This window comes from Phymastichus coffea, unplaced genomic scaffold (assembly GCF_024137745.1).
Source record: "Phymastichus coffea isolate CEN01 unplaced genomic scaffold, Cenicafe_Pcof_1.1 PCOF00011, whole genome shotgun sequence".
In the NCBI taxonomy this organism is placed as follows: domain Eukaryota; kingdom Metazoa; phylum Arthropoda; class Insecta; order Hymenoptera; family Eulophidae; genus Phymastichus; species Phymastichus coffea.
Window position 1 is genome coordinate 5680480 of NW_026706822.1, and position 26944 is coordinate 5707423.

The 26944-nt window shown below is 35.2% G+C and overlaps 1 protein-coding gene across 9 annotated transcripts in view; it reads left to right on the plus strand.

Annotated features, from left to right (window-relative positions):
• The window catches only part of LOC131672018 (uncharacterized), a 769953-nt gene that overhangs the window by 159108 nt on the left and 583901 nt on the right, over positions 1–26944 (plus strand). For 8 of the 9 annotated variants that reach the window (XM_058948981.1, XM_058948937.1, XM_058948954.1 and 5 more), the window contains exon 4: positions 10411–10565. In XM_058948981.1, coding sequence (XP_058804964.1) covers positions 10411–10565 — 155 coding nt within the window. Of the gene's footprint in view, positions 1–10402; positions 10566–26944 lie in introns of all 9 variants that reach the window. The other variant, XM_058948997.1, reaches the window with a different exon arrangement.

Here is a 26944-nt window from a genome sequence, read left to right on the forward strand (position 1 = left end):
ATAAGTGATGAAAACATTACAGAATCTTTGGGGAACACGGACCAAGAAAATAACAAAGAAGATAAAGAAGAAGATGACGCAGAACATGATGAAATGAATGACCGAGAATGTTACGAAGAAGATGACGAAGAAACTGATTGTGATGTTAGTACAACGGGTAACGAGATAACCCCTTCAAAGTTCAATCAGAGTGAACTCAACGATTTGGTAAGAGATTTAGGGCTATCTAAAGCGCAATCGGAACTATTGGCATCACGGCTGAAAGAAAAAGGTTGTTTACACAAAAAAACAAAAGTAACATACTACAGAAACAGAGATGAGCCTTTTCGAAAATATTTTGTTCAAGGTGGTTCTTTGGTATATTGTAGTGATATAGACGGGTTGTTTAGAACATTTGGAATTGAACATGATCCTAAAGAATGGCGGTTATTTATTGATTCTTCTAAGAGAAGCCTTAAAGCTGTATTACTAAACAATGGGAATAAACTAGCTTCTATTCCATTGGCTCACTCTACGACAATGGATGAAAATTACGTGAATATGGAATATTTACTTGATAAAATTAGTTACGAGTTGTATAAATGGAAAATCTGCACGGATTTAAAAGTTGTCACAATCATTTTGGGACAACAATCTGGTTTTACGAAATACCCATGTTTTCTATGTGAATGGGACAGCAGAGCTCGTGAAAAGCATTATGATGTAAAGGAGTGGCCAGCAAGGGATAGTTTTGTTGTAGGGAACAAAAATCTCAAATACAATAAATTGGTTGATCCTGATAAAATAATACTGCCTCCTCTTCATATAAAATTAGGCTTGATTAAACAACTGGTAAAAGCTTTAAAGAAAAGAGATAGTAAAGCTTTTCAATATCTCTTCTTGAAATTCCCAAAGTTATCCGAAGCATAACTCAAAGAGGGAATTTTTGATGGATCTCACATAAGAGAACTCATAAAAGATCTCGAATTCCCGAATAGAATGTCAGAAGATGAACGAAAAGCTTGGCAGAGCTTTATTGACGTTTGTACGAAATTTTTAGGTAACAACAGAGATCAAAATTATAAAGAAATAGTCAACGACTTGGTCGTAAACTACAAAGCTGTTCAATGTCTCATGAGTCTGAAGCTCCACTTTTTAGATTCTTATTTGGACAAATTTCCAGAAAATCTAGGAGATTATAGTGAAGAGCAAGGTGAAAGATTTCATCAAGACATTAAAGAAATGGAAAGGCGCTATCAAGGATTTTGGGATGTCAATATGATGTCAGATTACTACTGGAACCTTAAGAGGGATACTTCAGTTAAGCACAAGAGAAAAGCGCTGAAAAGAACATTCGATGAAAGATGTAGACCTAGCAAAAAAGCACGTTTACATTGAAGAGTGGTGGCTTAACAGAGTAAGAGACATAAACCTCGATGTTAAGAAGTACCCTCCATGAGATTATAATAAAAAATGATTGTTTCACCATGACATTGAAATACTTAATATAAATTTCAGAGATTTCCTGATTTTCATAGCTTTAACTGACTTTAGAAAGTTAGAAGATCTTAAATTTCGATTGGATTTCAATTCGATTTCGAGAATATCAAGGTCGTGGCGTGTAGAATTTGCTATGCCGTGTTTGGGATTTTTTATGCGGTGGTAAAAAGCAAGCGAATCCTCCTATCTAGAATCCTGTTCTCTACTTTACTATTCGGAGAATCCCGGTAGCATTTGAAGTACCCATAGCACGTAAGCATCTACGTAAGGTAGAAGTTCACTTCTCCGAAGCTCTTCTCCGTCCACGCCCTAATGTCGGGAATTGAGCTTCTCGTCCATACGCCTTTACCATCTCTCGACCACCGTTCTCGTCATACCTCTATTGTTCTATCACTCTCCTCCTTGGCTACTTCTACTTTATTTTCGTTTAACCTTCTGTCATAGATCCTCTTGCGCTCCCTAGCAAGAAGATCTACGGGGATTACACCATCGACAACCAGAATAGCTTCCCTCGAGACCGTCCAGTATGCGCTAGATGTCCTCAAGGCCCCTCGCCTCTGTACGCTAAAAAGCCTTTCGCGATATAGATCGAAGTTCATCGCATCAGGGGCTCATGAAATTAGGATGTGAAGGTCGGGGTTGTAGAGTTGCAGGTTACCGGCCTCGGGGCTGAGAAAATTAAGATATAGAGATCGGAGGTTGAGAGTCCAGGGTTATAGTCACGCAGAAATGCAGGGCTCGAGGGTTAAAGCAACCAGGGTTCAAAGACTAGGGTTATATTTGTTTTTTTTTGTGCAAAATTAACGAATTAACCTTGAAGTGAACTTGATCCTAACCGGATGAGGTCAAATGGATTCCAGGTTTGTATTCAGAATACAATGATACATGACAGTATACAATAGAAGCCCATCGGAGGTCTCAAAAACAAGTTCATATGGATAAAAAGCAAATAAGGTCTATTTATTATTTGTTTGAGCTCTAGATGTCCTTCAAAGGTCATGTTGGAAAAAACCAACAATATGTATTTGAACGTAAAATTTCCCGCTCTGTCCGAATCCGTAGTCAAATTTTGAATTCCGTTGTATTAAATACATTTGACCTTCGAAAGACCTTGAACCTGACGTGATGGAGATCAACGGACCTCGGATTCGTGTTCAGCGCATTGAAATACATAAAAGTTATATGGTCTGGTCAAATAGGCATCAACTTTTTTTATTTTGTAAACCTGTGTAATCCACAGCAGCAAATAGCTACGTGGAGTACTTTTAACTCTTTACTTTTGAAAGACAAATGCAATACAGGGTGTCGCATTTTAAAGGAACCACCCCGAAATTTTCGACGGTTGGCGTTGTACAAAAAAATTGTTCAGACAACAGTTGTTTAGGACAATGGGAGCAACCTTTCTGTGAAATCCGATTTGACCTTGAGATTTATTTACAATGTCATTAGAAGGTCAAAGTCATTTTTTGAATAGGAACCTATATTTTTGTTCCCGGCTTCGGAAAGAACGGAAAATTCTACGTTTAGATAACGTATTATGTGTGGGGTTCGGTTAACCCCCTCCCCCTCGCCTAAGGTCATGTAGGGGTCAAATTGATGATTTTCTTCATCTATGTACAGGAATGATCGGGCAAGGGTAAGGTTAATTGTAATAACCCAATAACTCCAATACCCAATAACTCGATAACCCCAATATAACCCGATAACCCCAATAATTCAATAACCCCAATATATCCCAAAAAAATTGTAGGGTCAAACAACAGTGACCTTGAGCTTAAACTTCAGCTTGATTTTCAAAGTCGACTTCATGTATTCAAAGCCTTCATGAGAAGTGTCATTTTCCATTTTGTGGAATAACATCTTATTTCCATTCTTTTTCTGGTGTGATTTCGGACAAGCCTACAAAGTTTCAACTAAATTGTTTAATAACACTTTTTTAGTATTGTTTATGACAATAGTGATTCGCGAACAGTCCTTCTCAGGATAGTTCAAGTGTAATTTTCTTAGTTAACTTAAAAGGAGGGAATATGCCGGATTATTCGAGAAACGAAGTTGTTGATATTCTGTTGTCTCTCGGGGCATGTCAAGGCCGATATCGTACTGCGGCAAGGTATTACCGCCAAAATTACCCAGGGAGGCTTCACTACCCGAACCACGTGAGAATCCGAATCATCGAGCAAAGAGAGAGACGTCGACCTCGAATACGCAGAAATCGTCGTTGGATTATGATACCGAACAACGATGATTCACGAATTCTCTTCGTTTTGGCAATGATTGATTTGGATCATCATATCTCGTTGCGTGAAATTCAGAGACGTACTGGAATCCCAAGATCAACAGCCGCTAGATTTTTGCGGCTGTACATATTTCTTCCGTATCACATAACTTTGACTCAAGCTTTGATGCCAGATGATCTCCGCCGCAGATCTCTAGACTCGAATTCTGCAATTGGGCACAAACAAGGATTCGTGAAGATCCTGAATTTTTCAGATACGTCATGTTTTCGGACGAAGCTACATTTCATGGTAATGGGCAACTTAATCGCCATAATAATCATTATTGGTCTATCCAGAACCCTCATTGGGTACCTCATGTTGATAATCAGCATAGATGGAGCCTCGTAGTTTGGTGCGGTCTAATAAATGGTTATCTGATAGGATCTTATTTTTTCGATGGGAATGTCAACGGCGCAGCATATCTTGATTTCCTCCAGAATGAATTACCAGAATTATTGGAAGATGTGGACTTGGAAACCAGAAGACGATTATGGCTTCAACAGGATGGTGCACCGTGTCATCGCTCACTAATGGTTTGTCACTTCCTGAACCAACGATACCGAAGACGATGAATAGGCATTGGTAGTGACATTACTGAGTGGTGTCCAAGATCACCAGATCTGACAAAGTCCAGATTTCTTTTTATGGGGCTATTTGAAAAATGTTGTTTATGTACAGCAACCAACAACACGGCAAGATATGATGCAACGCATCATACAAGCTTGCAGAGCTATTCCGCGTCACGTTTTGATGTCCACAGTTGAAAATTTTGAACGTAGAATTCAACACTGCATAAATTTAAACGGGGGTATTTTTGAACATCTTATGAGATAAATGTTTGTGTTACAATCTTGACCATAACTCTATCTGTAGTCACCGTCTTGTCTTGATCGGCGGAGCATTCCCACCTTGCCTTAATTGGCTGGGTAATCAATACCTTGCCTTCACTGGCTGGGTAATCAATACCTTGTCTTCAGTGGCCGGGTAATCGATACCTTGCCTTCACTGGCTGGGTAATCAATACCTTATTAACCTTACCCTTGCCTCTGTGGGATGGGGGAGTGAACCGCTCCCCTAACATAATACTTTATCTAAACGTAGAATTTCCCACTCTCTTCGAATCCGGGATAAAATATAGGGGTCCTTATTCAAAATATCTCTTGGTTACTGGGTTATTGGGGTTATTGGGGTTATCGAGTTATTGGGTATTGGAGTTATTGGGTTATTACAATTAACCTTACCCTTGCCCGACCATCCCTGTACATAGATGAAGAAAATCATCAATTTGACCCCTACATGACCTTAGGCGAGGGGGGGGGGGGAGGTTAACCGAACTTCACACATAATACGTTATCTAAACGTAGAATTTTCCGCTCTTTCCGAATCCGGGATCAAAAATATGAGTTCCTTTTCAAAAATTGACTTTGACCTTCAAATGATCTTGAAAATAAATCTCAAGGTCAAATCGGATTTCACAGAAAGGTTGTCCCCATTGTTCCAAACAACTATTGTCTGAACAATTTTTTTGTACAACGCCAACCGTCGAAAATTTCGGGGTGGTTCCTTTAAAATGCGACACCCTGTATTGCATTTGTCTTTCAAAAGTAAAGAGTTGAAAGCACTCCACGTAGCTATTTGCGGCTGTGGATTATATAAACTGACTTCTTCATTTTCTATTTTCATTCTGGAAAGTAACCATGCTAAGTCTTCTTTACGCAAGCTACGCATATATTCTTCGACAGTTACCGCCTTATTTTCTTCATTAATAATAAAGTGAGCCGGAAGTTGGAATACGAGTTATCTGAAAAATGGAAAATTTATTTAAGAACAAACTCCCACGATGCAGAGCAAACCGCCGCTCCGTTAAACACGTATGATAATACGTGTATTCGCCTTAACGTCAGATGATTTATCCTAGTTATCTTCAATTGATCGGAGTTGAACTCACCTTAAGTCACGTGTCTTGTTACACTTGATGAGTTTTAAGTGTGAGCGACTTTACTCCTAATCTTCTTAATCCCCTAGACGTAATTGGATTAAAACCTAAGCCTGTTTCAAATACTTAAGCTACCAGGAAAATCAAATGACGAAAACAGCGAATAAATTTAACAGACTTTAATTAAAAAAAAAAATCACTACAGTCTTTGTTGGGCCGAAAGACTAACGAACGCGAATAGGATTTTACAATTAGTAATATTCGGTGAGAAACGGTAAACACTACCATAGATGCAGTAAATGTTTTGGTTATATAATGGAGACACTAAGACGACTGCAATTTAAGGAATTTTTTACACAAGAGCGATTAGCAGAATATGATAATATTATTGTGAAAATTATTTGCAACCAAGAAAGCTTTGCTGAAAAAAATTTTCATGAAAGCCAATCCTTCCTCGATGAGTTCCAAGGCGAATGCAACGAACTGTTAGAAGAATTTCATAATTTTGTCGAACGTCAATGTGCTGAGTCGGAGCTTTTCAAGTATTTGAATAGTGTGTTGATTTTGATAGACTTAATGTTCGCGCTTGTTCGTGCTGATTGCACCGGTGACTGGCTTTTATACTTGGACACCATTCGAAAATTACTTCCAATTTTTCACAATTTGGATAGAACAAATTATGCTAAGTGGTGTGCCCAATATTTAGAAGATATGCTTTTATTAGAACAAAATGCCCCAGAAGTTTTCGAGTAGTTTATGAGAGGACAATTTACTGTCAAAGAATCACTCTTTTCCTTTTCTTTTGTGAGTGATGACCACAAAATTGAACAGTCGATCAATCGCTTGGCGAAAAGTCCACATGGTGTAATTGGATTTACCCAAAAAAAGAAATAGTGGCTGCATGGGGTGTAACACACCACGAATACTGGTCTATTGTCAATTACTTAAAAGAAATTACATTGTTTAGCAACGATAACGAAGAATTACAGGTTCATCATTAATTTTCTCCATCGGCTGTTTCGTCGTCTGAAACTGCAGTCGAGAAAATTTTACGTTTCCTAGAGGAGCAAAATTGTAACCCGTTCATGCCTGGTTCACAACCGTTAAAAACAATCATAACTAATCAGCCAGTGCAACCGGAAGTTGCAAAAGAAATTCTATTTTTGAAAAGGGCATTGACGCATTTGAACCCTTTAAGAATGAGAGACTTCGTTTAAAAACCAAAGCTCTCATAGATCCTATGAAAAAGGTTAATCTGACAAACTTCAAAAGTGTAATTAAACAAGACAAAATGAAGTCGAAGAAAGAAAAAGAATTAACAGCAAGCGATGCTCAAAGGTATGTTGCTTTGGCAAACGTAAGAAATTATCCTTTGATATCACTTTTTCGATATGAACTCATGACCAAGTATCCCTTATTCGACAGTAATGGCCTTATACAAGCAGGACGATAAAAACTCACTAGTGAAAACAATTGAAGAAGTATTAACAAACGATGAAAGGCTTTTTGTGAAAACTGCAATTCCTACATGTTTAGTTGTCGATGTCATGTTGGTATTACACTAGTTGAAGTGGGAAGGTAAATTTGAAAATCTTGCTAGGGGCTTTTGCAATTTTGTATTGCATAAAGCTAGCGAGCAAATTACAGAAAGAATCGACTTCGTATTCGATTCGTACTTCGAGAAATCTATCAAATCTTCGGAGCACCTTAGAAGGAATAAGTCAGATGTCATTGTATATCCCAATGTCACGATAGACACCGAGTTACCTAAGCAAAAAGAAACATTTTGGGGATCTTCGAAGAATAAAATATTATTACAGGAGATTCTTAAAGCTTTTATTCTAAGTCAAACTGAAGGATTTTCTAGATTTCAATTATTATTTAATACAATTAATGAATTACTTGCAACGTCAACTGTAACTCAAGATTCACAATTACTCCAGCGCATGGATATTGAAGAAGCTGATGTAAAAATAATGCTCCATATCAAGCACGCTTCACTACAAGGCTATAAAAATATTTATTTAATTTCATCCGACACCGATGTCATTGTTCTTTCCTTGTACTTTTTGAAGATTTTTTCAGAAAGCGGATTAAAGGTACGTACCTTAACTATTCTGTTATTCTTTACTTGGATTGGCATATGCCTATATATTAATTTTTTTTATACATAGACCTTGTGGGTAAGAGCTGGTTCAGGCAAATATGTCAGACAACTCCCATTACATATATTAGCTGAACGTCATGGAGATTCATTTTGTTCCATACTACCTGCTTTACACCACTTAACAGGATCGGATTACTCTAGCAGAGTTGGAACGAAAAACTCATCATTGCAAGGAAATCCTATAGAATATTTACTTCATTTTGGACAAGGTGAATGAAGGTCTCCTTCATTATATTTATTATAACATGATCTTTTCAGAAGCGGAAAGTTTGTTCAATTAACCTAATTTTTGCAGAAATATTATCTGAATTTTCCATAAACACAGATATCGAACGAGCTGAAGAGTTTTTAGTTAAAATTTGGACTCTCAATACAAATTTAAAAACATTTGATGACTTGCGCGATTACGTATATCATTTTCACCAACAGAGGCCGATTGAAAAGTTACCACCGACAAGTAATTCAATGAGACTGCACATACTTCGAGCGACTTACGTAGCTTACACTCAAACTCAATGTTTCAATACGGAAGCTCTCACTTTAAACCCAGAGTCATTCGGTTGGAAAGTAGATAATGATTTACTTATGCCTCAAAAAGCTCATACTTTTTTACCGCCTACGAATGAATTACCTCCTTGTTCTGGTAAAGTATGCTCTACAAATACTTGTATATGTGTAGCTAACGGTATACCATGTTGTACTTTTTGTGAATGTCAAAAAGAAAACACGTACAAAAATCCTTACAAGGAAAATTCTGTTTGAGATTATATTCCATCAATGATAAGTATTATTGAATATTGTAATATTTTTTAATAATAATAATAATTTATTTGATAACTATTTATGTGGTTGGAAATTATCATTGTATTGTTATTAATTATTTATAAAAAAAATGCATTACCTTATATAGCAGCGATAAGGCATATTGAGATGGCAAGCGAGCGAGCACGCGCGCGAACACCGCCGCGGTTGTTTTGCATGGGTCGCGCGCTCTCAGCGCGCCGTCATACGTTTTTCTTCAGTTAATGCGCTATATCTCCGGTTCTATTCAACATTTTTACAATTTGAAAAATTCCACATGTTCCGTATGAATTGGACTATGATTTGTGATATATGCAATCCCCGGCACCTTCTTGGATAAAAAGATACAGAGGTATAAACAATTACACTTTATGAAAATTCGACATTTTTCTTTAATAAAAATGCGATATTTTCGTTTCTATTTTGAATTTTTTCAATTTTCGAAATGCATTAGATTCCTGACGTAACAAAAAATCGATTAACATGCTAGCAGGATCTGTGACTTTATTAGCAACAAAGTTAGAGCAATTTAAACAAATAAATTTCTTGCGACCCCGTTTTTTTATAAATAATTGGCGATATCTTTGGAACTAATTGATATTTTTTCAATCTGCAAAATTCAGCTTATTCCTTATTCACTAAGGATTCATTTGATTTGTGTCCGGTAGCTGTGAGTGAATTAGGAAAAAAGTTATCAACGTTTAAACAATTATATTGTTAATAACAATTTTCTTACCAGGGTGCCAACTTTGCACTTTCGAAATTCGGATTCAATACATAGAAAACGTTTATAAAATTCCATGGAGGTTCATCGGCTACGAAAACCCCCCTGGCTCCTAAATTAGTAGGGGTAGTTCACCCCCGAAATAAAAGACTATGCGAAAACTCCGAAACACGTCAACTTTTTTTCATCATTCTGTATTTAAGAAAAATTTGTTTATATTTTTATAAGAGTTCTGTAAAATCGTACACGAAAAAAATATTCAAAAATTATAGTTTTATTCTTATCAAATTTAGAAGTTGGATTAAAATCCAAATTATCAAATTATACTCAGTTTAGTTGCATTTTTATGACAAATATTTGCCATTTTGTTTTATTATGAAATATTGAATAAAACTAAAAACATTTGAATAAATGTGACTCTGAGGCTGACTTGTTATTTGTATTACTCGTATATAATACAAATAGAAAAATTATGGAACATTGAAATATAATTAATGATCTGTTTATCATATATATTTTCATCGCGAGACAGAGTGACTCAATATATAACTATAGCTTGTAAATCGACGTAATATATAAGATTATATAAGATGTATAAGTTCCGATACAAGTTCGTGATCGTGAGTTTAGTTACGATTTATTCAGAATTAGAATATTTCATTAAGTTTCATTAAGATTTGAGTAAGTTGATCATACAAGATATAAATATCGAAATTTCTCTGAAGATAGTTTATTACTAATCGAAAATTGAGCATTCTTCTCGACTAATGCTATCAATGTTTTAATAGTACAGATTGTTCAAATTGTATAATTGCAATGTATTGTTCATAAGTGAATGCTGACGACAAAAAATTACTATTTTAGTTTTCAGCGTTAAAAATGGCAGAATAGCTATTATATAAGTAATAAAAATGAAAATTTAGTAACGCACGTTAAATTTTCCTAATTTGTTTCATTTGAATTAATTCTATTCAAAAATAACTGGAATTCTTGATTCCATTTTTTATAAGAAGATTGAGTTTTTCAGATATTAGATGAATATTCAGCGTTATTACCCGAAGCAGGAAAAATTCATTATGGTGAAGTGGCTCTTGTTATTCAAAATTCAGTTAATGCTTACGTTCGAAGATTAGAGGAACTTTATGATGAAACTAGATGCTTCAACACGAAATTAATTGATAGGTAAATATGAACATAATATTACATTAGTAAAATTACACTAATTCACTGACAGTCGTTCAGTATATTATCTGACATCCATATTCATTTACTAATAATTCAGTACGTATCGAGACATTTTAAAGCTAGTATCGCTATACGTACCTCGTCGTCGCTCTCTCAATCAATTTGAGCCTATGCATTTAAAACAACTACAAACGTGAAAGACTTTTCTGGTCACTTATATATTCGGTGGATTATTCCTTTTTCTTTTTCTTGGTATATTACAGCCCGGGTATATGGCCACGTGCTCCAGTAAAGCCGTGGAGTCACAATTAGTAAGGAGAACTCGTATCCTTGCCTACTGCGTTGGCAAACTTGGAAGGTATGCCAGGCGCCACGCATTGATTTCTCTCTTACTAACTCTGATGTTCAACTTAGTTTTTAGGGCTTGCATATACAGGGTGTCCAAAAAGGTCCGGGACACCCCAGTAAGTCCTGAGATATAACTATTTCCGAGGAGATTAAGGTCATTCCTGTAGTAACTTTGAACGAGGAATCCAGTGGTGACCTTGGTTTTGACCTTGAGCTTGACCTTCAAGGTCATTTCAAGGTCAACTTTTTTTTTCAAATGGGAAACCCTATTTTTGACAACGTAATCGAAAGAGCGGGAAATTTTACGTCCAAAACGGTATTTTTAAATTTTTTTTCATGGCCTTGAGAAGGTCGATTTAAGGTTAAATGCTTGAAAAACTGCCTAAAACCGTATTTTTAATTTTTAAGATATCGAAAAATGACCTCTACAAAATTTGTTCATAACAGAGTGGACCACTCAATGCATCAAAAACCTTTGACCAATACCCTCATTTTGAAGGTCATTTCAAGATCGAAGTGTTTTTTGTAATGGAAATCCCTCTTTTTGATCCCGGATTCGCACATAGCGCGAAATCCGACGTTTGGATAAGGTATTATGTTGAGTTTCGATTGATCCACGACGTTCATCGCTAAGGTCATGTGAAAGTTAGATCCAATATTATTCGCGAAACATTTACAAAATGTTTCGGGCTAAATTTATTAAATTCTACTGGGAGCATGTTACAGTGACCTTATCTTTGACCTTCAAGATCATTTTAAGGTTATTTCAAGGTCACCTTTGATTGTTTGAATAATAACGTAACGAGTTATCCAAACCGAAAGTCAAGTTGTTTTAAATGAGGAGCAAGCAGAGACATAGGTACAGTTTTTTTTGCCGGATAAGTTTTTTCCACTCACTGCGTTTTGAATGTTTCTTTCTGATTTTGCGCTATGTGCGAATCCGCGGTCAAAAATAGGGGTTTCCATTACAAAAAACACTTCGACCTTGAAACGACCTTCAAAATGAGGGTAAAGGTCAAAGGTTTTTGGTGCATTGAGTGGCCCACTCTGTTCTGAACAAATTTTGTAGAGGTAATTTTTCAATATCTTAAAAATTAAAAAAACGCTTTTAGGCAGTTTTTCAAGCATTTGACCTTAAATCGACCTTCTCAAGGCCATAAAAAAATTTTTAAAATACCGTTTTGGACGTAAAATTTCCCGCTCTTTCGATTACCGTTGTCAAAAATAGGGTTTCCCATTTGAAAAAAAAAGTTGACCTTGAAATGACCTTGAACATGACCTCCAAGGTCAAATCCAAGGTCATAGAAACATGGCCCCCTCAAAGTTGAGTAACTTTTGTCTGAAACTTTTTTCCATAAAACTCACTCCAATCTAGATATCTGAGTGGATCACTTAAAATGGGCCACCCTGTATATGATATACAGGGTGATCAAAAAGTTCCGGGACACCCCAGTAAGTCCTGAGATATAACTATTTCCGAGGAGATTAAGGTCATTCCTGTAGTAACTTTGAACGAGGAATCCAGTGGTGACCTTGGTTTTGACCTTGAGCTTGACCTTCAAGGTCATTTCAAGGTCAACTTTTTTTTTCAAATGGGAAACCCTATTTTTGACAACGGTAATCGAAAGAGCGGGAAATTTTACGTCCAAAACGGTATTTTAAAAATTTTTTTATGGCCTTGAGAAGGTCGATTTAAGGTCAAATGCTTGAAAAACTGCCTAAAAGCGTTTTTTTAATTTTTAAGATATCGAAAAATTACCTCTACAAAATTTGTTCAGAACAGAGTGGGCCACTCAATGCACCAAAAACCTTTGACCTTTACCCTCATTTTGAAGGTCGTTTCAAGGTCGAAGTGTTTTTTGTAATGGAAACCCCTATTTTTGACCGCGGATTCGCACATAGCGCGAAATCCGACGTTTGGATAAGGTATTATGTTGAGTTTCGATTGATCCACGACGTTCATCGCTAAGGTCATGTGAAAGTTAGATCCAATATTATTCGCGAAACATTTACAAAATGTTTCGGGCTAAATTTATTAAATTCTACTGGGAGCATGTTACAGTGACCTTATCTTTGACCTTCAAGATCATTTTAAGGTTATTTCAAGGTCACCTTTGATTGTTTGAATAATAACGTAACGAGTTATCCAAACCGAAAGTCAAGTTGTTTTAAATGAGGAGCAAGCAGAGACATAGGTACAGTTTTTTTGCCGGATAAGTTTTTTCCACTCACTGCGTTTTGAATGTTTCTTTCTGATTTTGCGCTATGTGCGAATCCGCGGTCAAAAATAGGGGTTTCCATTACAAAAAACACTTCGACCTTGAAACGACCTTCAAAATGAGGGTAAAGGTCAAAGGTTTTTGGTGCATTGAGTGGCCCACTCTGTTCTGAACAAATTTTGTAGAGGTAATTTTTCGATATCTTAAAAATTAAAAAAACGCTTTTAGGCAGTTTTTCAAGCATTTGACCTTAAATCGACCTTCTCAAGGCCATAAAAAAATTTTTAAAATACCGTTTTGGACGTAAAATTTCCCGCTCTTTCGATTACCGTTGTCAAAAATAGGGTTTCCCATTTGAAAAAAAAAGTTGACCTTGAAATGACCTTGAAGGTCAAGCTCAAGGTCAAAACCAAGGTCACCACTGGATTCCTCGTTCAAAGTTACTACAGGAATGACCTTAATCTCCTCGGAAATAGTTATATCTCAGGACTTACTGGGGTGTCCCGGAACTTTTTGATCACCCTGTATATCATATACAGGGTGGCCCATTTTAAGTGATCCACTCAGATATCTAGATTGGAGTGAGTTTTATGGAAAAAAGTTTCAGACAAAAGTTACTCAACTTTGAGGGGGCCATGTTTCTATGACCTTGGATTTGACCTTGGAGGTCATGTTCAAGGTCATTTCAAGGTCAACTTTGTTTTTTTAAATAGGAACCCCCATTTTTGACCCCGGATTCGGAAAGAGCGGGAAATTTTACGTCCAAAACGGTATTTTTAAATTTTTATTCATGGCCTTGAGAAGGTCGATTTAAGGTCAAATGCTTGAAAAACTGCATAAAAGCGTTTTTTTAATTTTTAAGATATCGAAAAATGACCTCTACAAAATTTGTTCAGAACAGAGTGGGCCACCCAATGCACCAAAAACCTTTGACCTTTAACCTCATTTTGAAGGTCATTTCAAGGTCGAAGTGTTTTTTGTAATGGAAATCCCTCTTTTTAACCCCGGATACGCACATAGCGCGAAATCCGACGTTTGGATAAGGTATTGTGTTGAGTTTCGCGCTATGTGCGATTCCGGGGTCAAAAAGAGGGATTTCCATTACAAAAAACACTTCGACCTTGAAATGACCTTCAAAATGAGGTTAAAGGTCAAAGGTTTTTGGTGCATTGGGTGGCCCACTCTGTTCTGAACAAATTTTGTAGAGGTCATTTTTCGATATCTTAAAAATTAAAAAAACGCTTTTAGGCAGTTTTTCAAGCATTTGACCTTAAATCGACCTTCTCTAGGCCATGAAAAAAAATTTAAAAATACCGTTTTGGACGTAAAATTTCCCGCTCTTTCCGAATCCGGGGTCAAAAATGGGAGTTCCTATTTAAAAAAACAAAGTTAACCTTGAAATGACCTTGAACATGACCTTCAAGGTCAAATCCAAGGTCATAGAAACATGGCCCCCTCAAAGTTGAGTAACTTTTGTCTGAAACTTTTTTCCATAAAACTCACTCCAATCTAGATATCTGAGTGGATCACTTAAAATGGGCCACCCTGTATATTAATTAAGTAAATAAATATTTTATTAATGTTATTAATCTGGTGTGTTACATAATTTAATTATTCTATTTTGTCAGCATTGCATTTCCCACTCACTAGTTGAAAAGGTCACGCATGATCAATAAATTTCGAGTATTCGATCAGTATAGACTGATTTTAATGTTTACTAAAACGTATAGTATTAGATAAAAATAGAAAATCGCGGTTAATTATCGCACTATTGAAAAATGCTGTTACATGATATCACTTGTTTTCGAGTTTTATTTGTTTTGTTAAAGAGACGTTGATGAAGGCTGAGAACAGTATTTCAATTTCAATTGAAATAGTAATTTTTGTACTTTCAGCATTTGTTGTACAAGTAAAGTTATAAACCGTTAGAGATTAAGTTAGAATTCATGTTAATTATTGAAGACACTCATCTGCTGTGAGAAAGTTTAAGCTAATCTCAACTGTTAACAAACCATACTTTATATAGGATATACACGTATTAAACTGTTATAAAATAGATTATAAATAATTTCTCACGTTAGTCCAATCGCACGAGTAATGTCATTAATGATAATACAATTGTTTGTATTTTATTTTAATTTCTTTTATTTGAAATGGATAAACAGTGTTTGCGTTTTACTATCATTCTCAGTTGTAATATTTTTATATAGCTATGACGTAAGATTGAATTAATCTTGATGATATACTTTCTGTTTCATAAAAATTGATACCTTTTAAATAAAAATTATATTGTCAATTTTTCTATTATTTTTATACTTGATTTTTGGTGGATTTAGCAGTTTTCTTTTTCAGAAATTGAAATAAAAATAAAAATAACGTAACAAAATCATACAGCGTGAGATAAATCTATTGAGTAAGTGTAAAATTCTTATAAGACACATATTAAGAAAAAGTTCAGGAATTATGATCGCGAATAGAAGGGACAGAAACAGGGTAGTTATTAGTCTGGATAACTGAAGACGGAGACGACCGGTACGGTATTGACGTGACAGAATCGTTCTAATGAACGGCTTAGCGAAAAAACGCCCATGTTGCCCAGTGATTTTGACAGGATTAATCCTGGAACTGAAATCTTCTATACTTAAAGACAATGAAGATAACACCATACTTTATTTGAGCAGAATTTCGTACGCGCAGTAAATAATACAAATAAGCCACCGAACGTATCTACAAATATGTTGGGGCGGATTCAAGTGCAAGATGTCACAGTTAGTACTGGCGAATAGTCTCGTCTACTGATTCCTAGTGATGTATTACAGCCTAAGAATATAGTGATATATACAGATAGTGATGTATATCATGTGCACAGTGAGTATATTCCTAGTGATATATACAGATAGGTATCTTATTCTTATCTCACCTATCTCACCAAATCCATGATTTGAGCTCGATCGCTTAGATTTTTGAAAATCACCATATATTTGACATTCAAGCTCATATCGTAATGTGATTTTTACTAGTGCAAAAAATTTTGCGAAATATAAATTATGGATATTGAAACTAACTATTGGATTGCTTTCTATACCCAAAAAGATTAAGTTAGCCGCCAATCGAACCTTCCTGGACTCGTCCGAAGTATACAGACTGCAACGGTAATCGATTCGATTAATCGATCCATTCGCGATTCGGTACACTCGCGATGTTAGTTCGAATGACTAAGAGAGAGAGAGAGAGAGGGCGCGCGAGAGTTTGAAAATAGTCAGTTAAGCCTCAGCTGTTACTGGAATAGTACCGCCAAATTAGATTTTGCACAGTGTTTCGCCGTTTCGCTATTTAAAAGTTTATTTGGATTTGTACATGCGAGTGACTAGAAGCAGCAGTATTACAACAGCAGTATCACAGCAGCAGCAATTACAGCAGCAGCAAAAACAGCAGCAACAATTGTCCAGCGAGTTAGGCAGCGCAGCTGATTTGAGGAGCATCGTTGATTTTCTTCAACAATTACGGCTGATCACCGTAATTGCACTGCAGGGTAGATGCACCTCCCTTTTATTACGCTACAAAATACTATCGCAAGTATTGTGTCTATCGCGAGCGTTATTTTTTTGTATTCACGCCGAGCGTTAGTTTTCGCGGCAAAAGTTCGAATTCTCTCTCTCTCTCTCTCTCTCTCGCCGTATTATTATTAATCATTGTAAATCCTATTCGCGTGCGTTAGTCTTTCGGCCCGTAAAAGGTTGTAGTTTTTTTAATGAAACATTATTTATTTTATTCGCCGTATTACGTCATTTCGTTTCCTAATAGCTTAACAGATCTATAAAGGATTAAGTTTTAATCCGATTTCATCTAGGGTCGGATTAAGCATTATGTCACTCACACCTAAGATAGATCGAGTGTCACAAGTCAAATGACTAAAGGTGATTTCAACTCGGTTGGAAAGAAGACACTGAAACGAAAGAAATGGAATAAAATTATTCATTTCAATTTCAAACGTAAATTGTAGTCTATTATGATAAGAATTGAACGTTTCGACAACTAAATCAATTTTATCTTTCGGAACGCACATCAAAGTATCATCAACATATCTATAGTAGAAAACAGGATTAATTTGATATTTATTCCGCAACCCATTCAGGCAGTGTTTCTCAAAGTCTTCCATTACAATATCAGCTAATAAAGGAGAGATAGGGGAGCCCATCGGGCTTCCAAATATTTGTTTATAATAAATTTTGTTGAACACAAAATATGTGTTATTAAATAGAAATTTTATACCTCTCCGAATCTCTTCCATTGGAATCTCACAATCTTAATTTGTTCATAACGTTTGTCCAATCCCTCCAAGACTAAATCACAAGATATGTTCGTGAATAAGGAACTTACATCTAATGATATTAAAACGTGATCGTTTGGAATAAAAATATCTTTTAATTTCTGTTTCAACTGTCCACTGTTTAAAATGTGAGAGTTATGTTTATTTATAACTGTTTTAAGAGTATTATATAAGAATTTTGCTAATTTGTGAGTAGGGCTACTAATTGATGAAATTATTGGTCGTAGTGGCACATTTTCTTTATGTATGTTTGGTAATCCATAGCATTTTGCTATAAACGTGTTGGTTTGAGTCAAATAATTATTATGTCAATATTTATTTAGGAAACCATTATCATTCCAATCTTTTAAAATTATTTTTACGTCTCCTTGTAATTTTTTCAGAGGGTTTGATTTAACTTTAATATAATGATATTATCATCTAATAAAGATTTTTCGACATAACTACTGTAACATTACCTTTGTCTGCGTTTGTAAACATAATATCTGGATACATTTTCAGAACATTTTTTGTTGCTTTTATTTTTTTGTTGAATTATTTTTGTTCAATAGATATATGTTTTACGTTTTTATTACCTGTTTCTAATATTCTCGTTATTTTACTGCGGATATCTTGTTTATCATAAGTCGTTTTTATATAGTCTGTTTCTAATGGCCCTTCTACATTTTTTATATTTGTGGTTTGTAAACCTCAGTGGAGTAACAAAATTTTGGACCAAGTGAAATTATTTGAGAAACTTCTTTTGGAAGATCAATGTTTGTTAAATTTTTTATCCAACTTTTGCAATCAGAGTATTTATGTTATTTCTTGTTATGATTCTTTGATATCAAGTTCTGGAATTTCATTTTATGTGATAAGTCAAGCTTTTTTCTAAAATTGTTCATCTTTAATTCAGTCATGTAGAAATAGTCGTCTAAAATGTTATTGTCAATTTTTGATTTCCTTAATAACAACGTCATTTTGTCTAATTGTTTTTTCAAGAATTTAATATGTCTATTTATATCTTGTATTTCAATTTTTAAGATTTTGGATGCAAGAGTTAACAGAACTGTATTAAATTCATTTTTGGAATGTCTATTTACGAGAGAGATATTCTTTAGTTTTGTCATATGTTGAAAAATGTGTGACGGTAGAATGTCATTGCTTCTGCATCTTAATAAAAAGTAGCGTTTGGACAAGGAAACCATTAATTGTTTCTTAATTAACTTCCATTGTTAAAGTGTTCTTGTAATTTGTTGTCCGAAATTCGATCTTATGAATTCAAAGAAACTAGTTGTTCTGTTTTCTTTGTAGCCGTTATCTAGGCCAAGGCAGTTTTTGATACGTAACATATACTGTCTTAATTCCCTTATAGTTTTCTTCGATGATAAATTTTGTAATAATGGAAAGAAGGGAAATAGTGAGAGATGGAAATTCACTTAATTTTAATTATATTCAGCAACGTTTCGACAGCACATTTGCTGACCTCTTCAGGCTTTATTAACAGAAAAATAAAGAACAGAAAAAATTCCATCTTTCACTATTTCCCTTCTTTCCATTATTATAAAATTTATCATTGAAGAAAACTATAAGGGAATTAAGACAGTATGTTACGTATTAATATGATTTTATTTATACATTATTATACAGTATATTACATCATATGTAACGGGGGAGGTTATCTGAAAAATGGAAAATTTATTTAAGAACAAACTCCCACGATGCAGAGCAAACCGCCGCTCTGTTAAACACGTATGATAGTACATGTATTCGCCTTAACGTCAGATGATTTATCTTAGTTGTTTTCTATCAAACGGAGTTGAACTCACCTTAAGTCACGTGTCTTGTGACACTCGATGAGTTTTAAGTTTGAGCGACTTTACTCCTAATCTTCTTAATCCCCTAGAGGTAATCAGATTAAAACCTAAGCCTTTTTTAATTACTTAAGCTACTAAGAAAATTAAATGACGAAAACGGCGAATAAATTTAACAGACTTTAATTAATAAAAACCACTACAGTCTTTGTGGGGCCGAAAGACTAACGCACGCGAATAGGATTTTACAATTAACTATGTTCGGTGAAAAAGAGAGAGAGAGAAGATTCGAATTCTACCGCAAACTAACGCTCGACGCGAATACAAAAAATAACGCTAACACGATTAGACAAAATACCGAATGTATTTTGTATCGCATATAATGACGGAAGGTGCACCTACCATGCGGTGCAATTACGGTGATCAGCCGTAATTGTTGATGTAAAATATCAACTGCCGCTGCCCCTCGATCTATCAGCTGCACTACCTCTATCTGCCTTTATCTGCTGCAATCTACTGCTTCCGGCCCGCTGCTTGCTGCTGCAATACTGTCGTTGCACACACGCACGTAATTGTCCCAAGGAAACTTTATTTTGGCGAAAATAAGTGTGAAACACAAATCGGCGGTAAACTAGCGTGAGCAGCTGAGGCGTAACTGCTCATTCAAAAGATCGCGCACCCGCTCTCTCTTTTAATTGTTAGAACTAACGCGCGAGAAGCAGAATCGCGAACGGATCGATTAATTAAATCGACTACCGTTGCACATATTACATTATATTTATATTTATTTATACAGTATCAAAGTCTGTTCACTTGTCATAAGTTTTTCTTTTTGTTGTTTTGTGTGAATTTTATTTATTTTCTTTTATTTTGTTTGTAACAGCTATAATACTGACGAGCCGTATTGTGGATATTTTATTTGTTTTTTTTTTATTATGTCAATTTTATTATTTTCATGACTATTTTCAGCTTGGTCCTGTGTTCGAGCGAGGGGAGTTGCGATGGGTAACCTGCGGGTGTCTGCGGTTTCCGCGGCTTAGCGGCTGTAACAAGGCTACAGCGTGTTCACTAGCCTTGTGTAACGCAGCGACCGGGCATGTACGATGACAAAGAGTACATGCCTGTGTCGTTACAGGGCCAGGAGACAGGAGCGTTGCAGCCGGCAAAGTGGCGCCATAGGCGAGAGTGAGAAAAGCGAGAGAAAGAGAGAGAGAGAGAGAGAGAGAGAGAAAGAGAGCGACGAAGATTTTGGAAGGAAAGAGTGGGGAAAGGAGCGGTGCGTGGCAATAAAAAGAAAACTGTGCGAAGAACAGAAGGGCAGTGAGGCGTGAGTTGAAGCTTAAGACAGCCGCCTCACAAATAAGTGCGGACAATAAAAGTTTTATTGACCGATCTGATTAAACGTCAAGAGTGACTGATTGATTCGGGAAGGCAAAGGCAACCTTAACACATAGCCATATCATCACCGCCAATACTCAAGACTGCCGGTCGGACTGAGGCCGACAAAGGACGCAGTCATTCCACGTCCAAGGAACATGGGTCGTGTTGTAGCTAGCCCCGAGCCGGTGCAAGTCATTACACAGATACCCCTGCCAGCGAAACTTCGATTTCGCCGACGTCGTCTCTTCGCCAATGAGTCAATGGTGCCTGATGAGTCGCTCTCATAACTATCATGCCAGCTCCTGCTCGTCTACACGGTCGCGATTAAGTTAAGTTTAGAATAATGCGTATGCTAAGCAAATTCGCTCACATGTTCCACTGAAATTTGTCGCGGTTCGAACTAAGCGGATGCGCTCGCTCACGTGTTGTTGTACTATAGATTAAGCATATTTGTGTATGAAGGCGTAATAAAAAGGATCGCCTATTGCACTTCAATTATTGTTAGATTTATTGATGACACCTTCTCCTTGACGGAGCGATCGGTTGGCCTGACAGCGTCAGCGCCAGCTTTCTATACCCGGACAGAACCCGTAAATAATTAGCAGAGTTCAGCCTAAGACGCATGGAGGTTAACAACTCTCGCAAGATATACGATTGAATGATGAAAAGTCAAAAGAAGCAAAATCAGAAGAGATTGATACAGTCGAAAGATTTACAAATTATTATAATTTTGATAAAAAATTCAACTGAATATTTTGAAATAGCTATGTCGTATACTGAAGATAAAGATTATTGACAAAGTGTACTCTGCTCCATGTATAATTAAAAATAATAAATATTAAGTAAACAATTAAAATGTGAACTTATTGAACTAATATTTAACTAATATTTAACTAATTACAATAAGAAAATAGTCATGCGTGAAAAGGATAGGATACTCTCCTAGGAGAGACATTACATCTCAAGGAGTGAGCAACCAAGCGATTGCAAGAAAGGGTGAACGGATGGGAATTAGGTTCTCTCCTAGTAGAGATGTCTAAGAGGAACATCTCAAGGAGATGGCAGTCGAGCGACTGTACTCACAGTTTCTAGCATTCTCACGAAAACAGCTATGGTAGCAAGTAAAGCTACCTTCATGGAGAGAGAGAATCAAAAATATCCCTCTACGAGAGAAAATGTGATCCCAAGCCACTCTGAGCTGGAGCGAGAGAGAGAGACCACCCGTTTTCTACCATAGCGTATCTCGAAATTAATGAATGCAAAAATCAAATGAGTTGAGCTGCACGAGCAAGCAAAGGGTACTGTCCATAAGCTCAAATCAAGTTCGCTAAAATTTGTTAGCTTGCAAATTAAGCCAGCAAATCTGAAATTTGTGTTTCTGAATCTCGCATCGAGATAAAGATTCGAAGGTTGATAAGGTCGAGAGCAGAGGCCGTGAGCCCCCCCCCCCCATCGAGATACTCCAAGCTAGCGGGACAGCAAGCTAGACACCATCGTTGGTAGCATAGCAAAAACAAGCAAAGTCCCACAATCACTAAGCTACGAAAAAATGAAAAACAACGGGAAAGTGAAAGTGGAAAATTTTATACTTTTTGGACTCGCTCAGCGCAACTTACCAGAATCTCTCAATCATTCAACCAGACAAGTTTGTCCTTCTTTAACGCTAGATTTTGTGTTGTATCTCTTACGATTGTTTATAACAACTCGTTGGTTAAATTGTCATTTTATATTAAACTTAGAATCTAGATACATATCTTACATGTTAAGTTTGTATTTGATATTTGTTAATTTGCTAAATTATACATTGTAATTGCATCAGTTTGTTGATTGGAAATTCATCTTTAGTTCATTTTAGTTCGTATGTGTTATATTTCAACTTCATTTAATTTTTGTAATTTATCGATTTAATAAATTTTCGAATCACTTTAAGTTTACTTAACTTTACTTCCGCTATTTTACACGAACATAAATTATAATTAATAAATTAGAAAGAAAAAAGAAGGAATAGGTAAAATATAAATACAATAATTTACATAAAATAGTAAAGTGTCCGAAGGTGTTGTAGCTTTTAAGTATAATTACACATAAAAATAAAAATAAAACAATTCACAATGAGTGAAAATCGAAATATTCACAAATACGGTTCAATGTGTCCTCCTTGTCTTTGTACGTAGCATTCAACATTTTTTGCAATGTTCTTTGTAACATTTGCAAGCACTTTCTTGCCTATACTTCTGAACTTCCACCTTATTCTTTGTTTCATATCCTCCAACGTCATTGATGGACCTTTATAAACGATATTGTTGACGTACCTCTACAAAAACGTGCCCATTGATGTTAGTTCGGGCGATTATAGCGGCTACATGTGTGACCCACGTACACGAACCCAATGCTCACCTATTTTAATTTATATAAGAAGAAAATTATTTTATCCTCACTTAATAAAGTCTTTAGTTAATAATATCTAGCATTAATTTAACAATTTCTTAAGAGTAAATAACAAAGTATATCACAAGGCTTTTGTAAAAATAAACCTAGCAAAAGTATCATTCAAAAATCTTGTGACTCGGGCATCGTTATGTGATGGTGCGCCATCTTGCTGCCACCACACATAATCTATTGCTAGTCCAGATATTGCATCTATTGCACGCAAATTATTTCTTTAAAACAAATAATATATAACTGTAGCAAAGTTTCTCTCAAGGAAATATGGCCAAATTAGTCGGTTGTTAATGATTCCGGCCCATATCATCACTAATCACTTAAGTATAAAATGTAAGATTTAATTAGTAAAAACAATATTATAGGGTAATCTATATTTTTTAGTTTTTCTATTAGCATTTATTTCAGACAAAATCCTATTATAAAGATTAGAGCTATTATGTCATAACATAATCAATTATTCATTCAATTAAATTGAAACGTTCAAACTTTAAATAAATAAATTTTCAATCAAACTGACAAACTAAAGTTTTTTATTATATTATAAATAAATTATTTATTGTATTATAAATAAATTATTTTTATTAATGAATTCAAAGTGCTGTTGAATGAGAATTCAGTTTTATCTGTGTTTCAAATTGAACTCGACGATAGTAAAAGCAAAATGTAATAATCATATTTTCACGTCTCTGTATCTAAACACAAACGCAATTTCGTTGAATTTTTCTAGATATAGACTGACCTATTTTGTTTATGAACCTCCCTTAACATCGGTTCTTTATTTTTTTTCGTCAGTTAAAAAAACTCTTTGGAGAAAATCATTGTCATCATCCAGTTGAGTTGTGATGAATTATGTATAATTCAGTCGTAAAAGAAAATCTCTTGGCAATAATGACTGAACTTTCTGTGCTTTTAGGGGTATCTCGTTTTTCGAACCATCTTTCTGCATCTATATATACATGTTAAAAAATAAACACACGCTTTAAAAATTGTTAATATGAAAAGGAATAAAATGGTAAGTAGATAAATACGAAACTCCCACAATTTATTACAGTAATATTATTGCGAAAAATATTCCGAAAAATATAAGATGAATATAGAATATTGCTCATTAAAAATTTGATTTATTTAAATAAAAATATATCATTAAAAAAGTGATGTTAGCCGTAGTATTATTTTGTTTTTAAAATATAAAATGTTGTATATTGAATACATTTGATGTTTATCTGATTCTATAACATATCTTTTCCGGACTACAATGTAAATTATAAATATTTACCCCATTCTCTTACCATAGCAAGTAAACTTGTATAGGATTCGCTTCTAACAATTACGCTAGGAAAAGCGAAAAACACAGCTAGTATCAAACCAGTAAATGGCGGGATCCGACGTATCAGAATGCCGCACCAAAGCAGGAAATTTGAAGTTAGGGAAACCCTACTGCGATACATGTGTTGATTAAACGCTACAGCGAGTATTAACCATTGATTTCCTTCCTTGCTTTCATGACCATAGCTTAGATTAAAGCACAAAAACGAGATACCTATTAGAGCTGCTGTCGAGACTCAGCACGTTATATTCAGTTGCGATAAATATAAGTTGCATTAGATTTAGATTCAGTAGTCATTAAGATCTCATACTGAGTCAACATGTTTACGTTTGCTCTATTATGTGAAACTAATAACTTAAGAATATAAGTGTAATTGGTATTAAATTTAGAGGCTGTAAATAATCGACAAGTAAATAGCATACTTAGTCGCAAGATTTTTTTTCTTTTTGACAAATCAAAGGCCAGCCAATATGGCTACAAATAAACAAATAAAGGAAGAGACAACAAAAGAGAACTCAAAACTACCAAGTGAGAAAGTTAAAGAATGGAAAACAGCTTAAAAATCTAAAAAATCAAGAAATAGCCCAAGAAATATAGCCCATGAAATAGCCTTGAAGAAGACAGACCAACTAGGAAAAGGCAAAAACTTATTACAGATTATTGGCTTGGCAATACAGCAACGCAGTGAATTTAAACAACAAATTTGAAGTACTAACCGAAAAGGAAGGAAACAAAAAACGCAAACACAACATCTTCAGCGCAGTTAAATACAAAATCAGCAAAACCATCGCCGATATTTGTTAGTGGCATATTGAACATTAGTCCCCTAAAAGCCATTCTAGATGAAACTGCGAAAAATGAATCTCGCTTATAGTTCTACTCAACAACGAAATTTTTTTTTAAATTTACTTCCTAATAATATTTACAATCTGTCTCACTTATTGAGACAATAAGCAAATGAAATTACAAAAAGAAATAATAGTGTATATGTTGTTTGACAGAATACTCCAGTGAGTATTCTGTCTTTGTTTTACGGTGTGATTATGATATTTACATCAGTTTATTTATGCTCTTAATAGATTATGTTTCTTTAATCTAGTATTTGTAATAGAAGTTTTGAGAAGATTGCTGATGAGTTTATTCGGGTGTTATTATCTGTTGTTATATCTAGTGTAGAAACTTTTGATTTCTTCCTTGACTGTTGGAATCTATAGATCATTTCTGATTATTTCGTTAAGAACGAACCATAGGGTCCGTACTATACTACGTAGTATTTTCGATTGAAATCTTTCTAAGATTTCAATATTCGAGTTTGAAGCAGCACCCCATAGTTAAATACTATATTAAACCATAGGTCCGGACCGGTTCAAGTACAGCTTTATATAGTAGTAATTTTTTTTTGATTGACAGTTCTGATTTTCCTCCTATGAGCTGGTATATTTTTCTCCAACTCAGTCTCAACTGTTTACGTTTAGTGAATATGTGTTCTTTCCATGTAAGCCTACGGTCCAAGTGAATACCTAAATATTTTACTTGGTTACTTTGCGGGATGTATTTATCGTTTAAACTAATAGGTGTACAGATATCTTTTCGAAGTGTAAACGTTGTATGTATTGATTTACTTTCGTTTACTATTATCCTCCATGAGTTGAACTAATTTTGAAGATGATTATTAATGTATTTTTGGATTATTTCTGATACTATTGTTGGGTCTGAGTGTTTTTAGAATTACTGTATCATCTGCGTATCATTGCTGTCAGAATTTTTTCAGATTTAGGTAAGTCCGAGTTGTACAGTAGATAAAGAGTTGGACCGAGAACACTACCCTACGGCACTCTTGCTTTTATTAACTGGCGTTTTGATTTATTCCTATTTATTCTAACTTGAAATGCTTTGTTTTGCAGATATGACCGTAGTATTTTGTAGTGGCGTACGGGAAAAAACTTTTAAGCTTATGTAATAGCCCTTCATGCCATACTCTTTCGAAAGCCTGGACTACATCAAGGAAAATACCAGTGCAGTACTTTTTCTCTTCGATGGCTTTCCTCGCAGCAGATATCACTCTATCCACCTGCTCTATCGTGGAGTGACTTCACCTAAAACCAAATTGATGGTTTGGAATAAACAGTTTATTTCTTATGATTGGGTCAATTCTGGCTAAAATTAATTTTTCGAAAATTTTTGATAACCCTGGTAGAAGGCTGATGATGGGTTTATAAGATATTACATTAACTGCTTCTTTACCAGGTTTAGGTATTAGTATTATCTCAGCTATTTTCCACTGAGTGGAAAATAGCAGAGATGCAAACAGGGATTGTAAACAATTGTCATAAATCTAATTGCTATTGTAGGTAATATTTTAATCATTTTTCCCTTTAATACTGTCGAAACCGGAGGCCTTCCTATTCTTAATATTATTAATTATTTGCAATACTTCCTTAATTTTTATTGATTTGATTGGTATGCCATCTTTGGTGTGGTGTGAATAGTGCACTGACAAGGGAACCACCCCAACCCGACCTCACCGATTTGAA